At 42.6% G+C, this 6,394-nt stretch overlaps 1 protein-coding gene across 1 annotated transcript in view; it reads left to right on the forward strand.

Moving 5' to 3' along the window:
* rtn4r (reticulon 4 receptor) overlaps positions 1 to 5,855 on the forward strand; it is a 45,250-nt gene extending 39,395 nt beyond the window's left edge. Inside the window, exon 2 of the mRNA XM_056376921.1 lies at positions 3,747 to 5,855. Within this exon, the coding sequence (XP_056232896.1) occupies positions 3,747 to 5,128 (1,382 nt within the window). The 3' untranslated portion in view covers positions 5,129 to 5,855. The remainder of the gene's footprint in view (positions 1 to 3,746) is intronic.
* Positions 5,856 to 6,394: the final 539 nt, after the last annotated feature.

Raw genomic sequence — 6,394 nt, forward strand, 5'->3', positions numbered from 1 at the left:
TCTTAAAAACAACATAAAAAGTTGTGCTTTCTAAAGAAAACAAGACATTATCTGTTCTTAGTGCCAGAATGTAATCTTCCCGTTTTCTGTGTTCCTACTTACAACTTTGTGTTTGTGAGTTTTGTGCTGCAGAGTTATTGCCCTTTATTACTCTCAGCTTGCGAAAGCCATTTACAGCTGCATAGGCTGCTCCTCATACAACTGTCATATCCCATACAGTTTCTCCGAGTTATTCATTTCAACATGATATAAAAACAATTTATGTATGCGTGGATGGATTCACACAAGATACATGACCTTACAGAGAGGGATCATGACTATATTAAATGCAGGCCCGCCTCTGAGCAACACAATAATGTATGATTTCAGAAAGAGGCCAGGAGGTCCCTGTGGAGAACTGCTGTGATTCATCTCTGACAGAGACATCACTTCCACTCTGGGCCAAGGGGATAAGACTGTCATGTTAGCCATCCCTGCCCAATCCCCAGCCCTTCAAAGTAAAGCCACCGTGATGAATCGGAGGCCCTCTGAATGTGCTGTCCCGACATGCCCCCTTTGTTCATTGCGGGTTTCGGTGCAGGAGCTAAGTTTTTAAAATGCATGTTGTACTTTCACAATAAGACAAAGCGGCGAGCTCTGAGAGGTTGTTCGGAGTTCTAAACATGCCAGGGACACATGCAAATGAGCAAGGAGTCTGGTTAACAATACACTCACATGATAAGTAAACAAAAGCTGTCTGCACCCACTCATACCACCCTGTGGGCATTTCTTTGTTTTTGCAACTAAATGTAGTGTCCTGTACTACTAGAGCACTGTATTTTTTTTTTTTGGCTGAAGCTGCAGTTAGCTGTTATTATTTGTCTACAACACTGACTTCTTTCATGTCCAAATAGCTTTTTTTTTCTCTCTCTCTAACTATTTAATTCTCCTTTTTGACCATGAGGCAAAATTTTCCTGAAATACTTGGTGATGAAATTCTTTTAGGTGAGTTGTTAACAGGTTTCATTGCAGGTCCCACAGATTGTGTCCCCTTTTGCAGGTGCCAAGACAGTAGAGATATGATTTCATTCAGCCAGCTTCAGGCATGACAGAGAGGCAAATATAGCCAATAGACCAATATCAGCCACATTTAATGCCCTAACCAGACTGTCCTCAGCTACATCACATGACTTTTGGAGAATTTGTTTTGACAGGCAATTTAATTAGTCAAGCAAGGAAGCCGTACCACCAAAGAATAGTGGTCGTCTGCAATTCTCTAACCTGCCATATATTGTCAGGCTCCCATTGTAAATAGAAGTGCTTGTCTTGGAGGAGAGGGAGGAGAGGGAGGAGAGGGAGGGAGGGGGGTTAAATGATGTACTTTACTCAAAGCTGAAGGGGCCACAGTGTCAGTCAGGAGGAAACAAAGAGGCTTGTCTGCTCTTAAACAGAGTGATGATTGCTATTGTACAATAATATAGCTTTCAGAAGAGAGGCCACTGGCAGGGTCTGAAACAGGAAGGCAGTGCTCCGAGCGATGTTTTGACACAGCAGATAGGGGAAGATTAAGCGTTGAAACCGAAGCTGGCAGAAGACGATAAGGAATGGATTTTTTTTCTTCTTCTTCTCTCCACAACCTTGTCGTATTTTTTAAGATATTAAAGTTTAGTGTCAATAACTCAACAAAAGCCATGAGGACAAACAGCCAAAAATTAGTTGGTATAATCTTCGCTGTGATTTTTAGATTTGAAGCTAAGACAACAAAAGTGGTGATGAAAATATAAGTGGATAGAGCAGCGTTGTCGGTCGGCCGATCAATAGTGTGAACACAGCTCTTACACTAGCTGTATATAGATACAGTACAAGTTTCCAGAGTGGAGGATAAGAGGTCTAACTGTGAAGTCATGCCGAGGTTACTCCGAAATGTGATTATGACAGAGTGAAATAGCACAAAAGGTGTCAGGAAGCCGCGGCTCCCAGATTTATGTTGGTAACATATGGTAATGCAATCAGTGCGGTGCAGATGTGAAGATGCTGTTAGTGAGCGAAAAATAATTGGGATGGAGTTGATGACATTGAGGGGCTTATGCTGTCATTCAACAGATGCTAACAAAGACAAGACATATTATGCCAAGAGCTGAGGAAACCAGGCTTTGACACGCAACGCGTGGGTGGAAATAGCCTGTTAATGAATAGACAGCAGACAGCAGAAAAAAAAAGAAGAAAAAAAAAATGAAGACGGCGGAGCAGATACATGAAGCGTGCTGTGCGATAAAATATTGCTATTGTTAGGGAGTGCTGAGGGAAAAGTGCTGCGATGCAGAAAGAGTGGAAAGTCTTGACAGCTTTCCGGTGGCAGTCTGACGGCTGAGCAGGGAGATTGGAGGGAAAGTGCAGCAGAGGGCGGCTGTCAGGCCACACCAGAGCTCCGTTTAACAAGGTCCAGAGATGAGCTGCACCAAAACACATTGCAGGGGGAATGAGAGGAAGGAGAGTGGGGATGGAGGAAGGGCTGAGTAAGGCTCATGCATTTTTCCAAGAGCCTCGCTACCTGTCATGCCTGCGAGACCTGGGATTCCTCACATGTGCATGGGAGCAGAGATTGGAAATCCTCAGCCAGGACAGGAGTCGAATAGGATTCAGAATTTTGGAGGAGTACCTGCTGTTATGGGCTGATACGGAGACATACCTATGACACAATAGATGCACTTCATTTTTTACCACAGTTGTACCTACAACAGTGTAATGTCAGAAGTGATCACTCATGTGGTAATCCAGCCCTTTTCACTTATCATGGTTCTGTGCAGCGAGCTGATCTGAACCATGGCAGCGGACGAGCAGAAATAATTAATGTGAGCAAATGTGGAATATGCCTTACTTTAAACATGGATGCCCTCAGGGCAAACACATACAAGAATCTTACAAGCTTGGCTCTGAGTGCTACCACACCTCTTGTATATCTCATCTTTATGCTGCACTTAGAAAAAAAAAATGCTTCAGTCATGGCTCCACAGTGGAAACTCTAGCAGGGCCATCTTTCCACCTTGGCCCCAGGCATCAATCTCTTACCCTGGCATGAAAGCTTATCTCCCAACGTCAGGCTAAATGTCAACCTCAGGAACGCTGAACACCATTAGTTATGTCCACCCTATTAGAGCAAGCCAATTCCACATAAAAGCCATCCACCCAACTTTAAATGAGTCCGCCTTAGCAGGGCTCACTTCATCTGCTTATGCCTCCACGTCAGCAGAGGCATGCAGGGAGGAAAGGTGACCCCAGATCCAAACAACACCGCTGTTAAAATACCTGCTGGATCACTTTATGCATGAGAGTGGTTTGGATTTTTCAAATTTTGTCTGTTTTGTGATGTGACAGTCTGTGCAGTGTCGCTGGCTTAAATTGTGCAAATTAACTATTACTCATGTCACATAGTAACATGCTGACTGTTTTGAGAACATGATAAAAAATGGCTGAGTGGTTAGGGTGCGTAAGGATTTCCCTGAGCAGTGAGTCCCTGGTTCGACTCCCCTACTCCTATCACTGCATTTCCTGTCAATCTCCACTGTCCTATCAAACAAAAAAAGGCTACAAAAATGCCCCCAAAATAATAACATAATAAAAAGCATAAACAAAACATCTGTTTCATATATAGTTTGCGATACCTGTACCCACTTGCTCAATATCAGTCTAATTCTCAGTACTTTTAAAGGTTTTAATATTTCCATACATTATTTACTAATCAACTGTCTTGTTTTCTGTCTTCTTAGGGGGGCGACTCCTGTTTCTGATGATGTGGCTGAACCTTGTGCCTCAAACTGACAGTTGCCCTGCCATGTGTGTGTGCTACAGTGAGCCCAGGCCCACGGTGGCCTGCCAACAACAAGGACTGTTTTCCATCCCAACTGAGATCCCCTTGCGGAGCCAGCGGATATTCCTCCAGTCCAACAAGCTAACAGTGGTGAGGTCCACCAGCTTCAGCTCTTGCCACAATCTCACCGTCCTCTGGCTTTACTCCAACAACATCAGCTACATCGAGGCGGGAGCCTTCTACGGCTTGGAGAAACTGGAGGAACTGGACATTGGAGACAACAGCAACCTCCGCACCATCAGCCCTACAGCCTTCCGGGGCTTAACTAAGCTGCACACCCTCCACCTGCACAGGTGTGGCCTGTCAGAGCTCCCCATTGGGGTTTTCCGAGGAATGTTCTCTCTACAGTACCTTTACCTGCAGGACAATAACATTCTAACCCTGCATGATGACACTTTTATGGACCTTGCCAACCTCACCTATCTCTACCTGCACAATAACAAGATCAAGATAGTAACAGACAACATGTTTAGAGGCTTAATCAATCTGGACCGGCTACTGCTACATGAGAACCGGGTTATCTATGTCCAACCCAGGGCTTTTAATGATCTTGGTAAGCTGAAATCCCTGTTCTTGTTCTTCAACAATCTTACCGTCTTGTCAGGGGAGACCATGGACCCGCTGGTGTCCCTGCAGTATTTGCGTTTAAATGGTAACCAGTGGATCTGTGACTGCCGGGCTAGGACCTTGTGGGACTGGTTCAAACGTTTCAAAGGTTCCAGCTCTGAATTGGAGTGCAATATTCCTGATTTCCTGGCAGGAAAGGACCTTAAACGTCTCAAAAGCGAAGACTTGGAGGGGTGTGTGGAAACGCCTCAAATCCAGACCAATCTCTTCAGCTCCAAGGCACAATCTGGGAAATTCCCTTCCACCGAAAATCCTCTGGGGGACACCATTCCCAGGTGTTGCCTTGGAGATAATGACAAGTCCTCTATCCTGTCTGGCAAGAGCCGCCAAATCACTAACAACCCTCTTAAGGAAAAGGAGAACATGTCCAAGACTAAATACAAGGAGCCAGAACGAACAAAAAACGAGACCCAGAACAAGCAGAATGATGGACCGCTGGGAACCTTGTCCAACACCCTGGACAAGTCTTTGGAAAATCTAAACCCTGACCTTATAGACAATCTGGAATCATCTACAGCATCAAACAAAAAGAAAAAGAAGTGTTCCAAAAAGCCCAAATCAGACACCCACTGCATCAAAGGCCGGGGTTCTACTTTGCAAGTGCTTCTCTTTCTCTTCATTCCCATGATCTGGATATCTCTAGCCATGTCTTAGGACTCCTGATCTCACTCTGAATACAGGACTCAAGATTGTTGATGCTCATGACAATGATACAGAAGATGCAGCGGCATCTACAACAACAGGCAGTGACTGAAAAGCAAGGAGTCTCATTGACCCATCCTGGGTCAGGAACAAACAATAATGAAGATGTTAGAGCACATTTAACAAAATGGATGCCTTTACAGAACACTACAGATCTAATGTATATAATGAATTGGTGCCCAAAATTGTTTGTTCTCTATGTACTTAACTGTACTGTGTCTAAGCAAGACTTCGGGGACTCCTCCCTTTTTCCCTCCCAAAAAGCTTTTACTGCTTAGACAGACCACTGGACGACTAAAAAAAATAAAAAGACAAAAACAAAACAAAAAAAAAACCCCAAAACAAACGAATAAAACAAATATAGGAAATCCAAGACAGAGCGCACACAAAGAATGTTGGGTCAGTTTAATGATGATAAAAGATCTACCCCCCATTATTTATTCAAAGTGATGCATTTGTTGGGTAATGTTATGTTTTTTTTATGTTTATAAAAACAAATGTTTTACCTTCCCCCCAGTTTCAGTTCTATTTTCATGACAGAAAGGGTATATGGGTGGCATTTACCAAAAGAATGCTATCAGTTTGTTTATGGAGATTGCAAAGGAACCATAGATATGCATTTTATTTTACTTGTGTACAAGTATGAATATATTATGAATAAAAGTTCTTATTTCGTAGATCTTGTTGAAATGGTGTGGTATTTTTCCAAGACAGCAGAACACATGGACTTTAGTTTCTCAAATGTGAAGTTTTGCAGCTTTTTTCTGTTTTATAGATTGTAAATTTAATGTGTTTTTAGGTTTTGACCTGTTGTTTAGAAAAAAAAAAAAAAAAACTTTCCTTTGGGTTATATCAAATTTTAAAAGGGCATTTTCACAATTTTCAGACATTTTACTGACTTAATAATCACAAAAATAATCAATATATTACTGAATGAATGAAAATAATTATAGTGCCTCGAGCAAAACAGTGAAGAGAAACACTGGACTTCTTGCACTTAATACTTGCTGTTCACAAAAATCTATTCTGCTCCGCTGCTTTAATGAGGTGAAGACAAACTAAATTAGAGGGGACTTTGCTTTAAGACTACGTCAGCAAAACTGTTCTAAGTGAGCACCAAAATGCATCTGAATTTTACAAAATGCATTTGAATTTAGCAGTAACAGCAGCTCATATTATGTCCCACTAACCACATTGAGAGCCAAACAACATTCCTCC

Source organism: Seriola aureovittata, chromosome 5, assembly GCF_021018895.1.
Source record: "Seriola aureovittata isolate HTS-2021-v1 ecotype China chromosome 5, ASM2101889v1, whole genome shotgun sequence".
Classification (NCBI taxonomy): Eukaryota; Metazoa; Chordata; class Actinopteri; order Carangiformes; family Carangidae; genus Seriola; species Seriola aureovittata.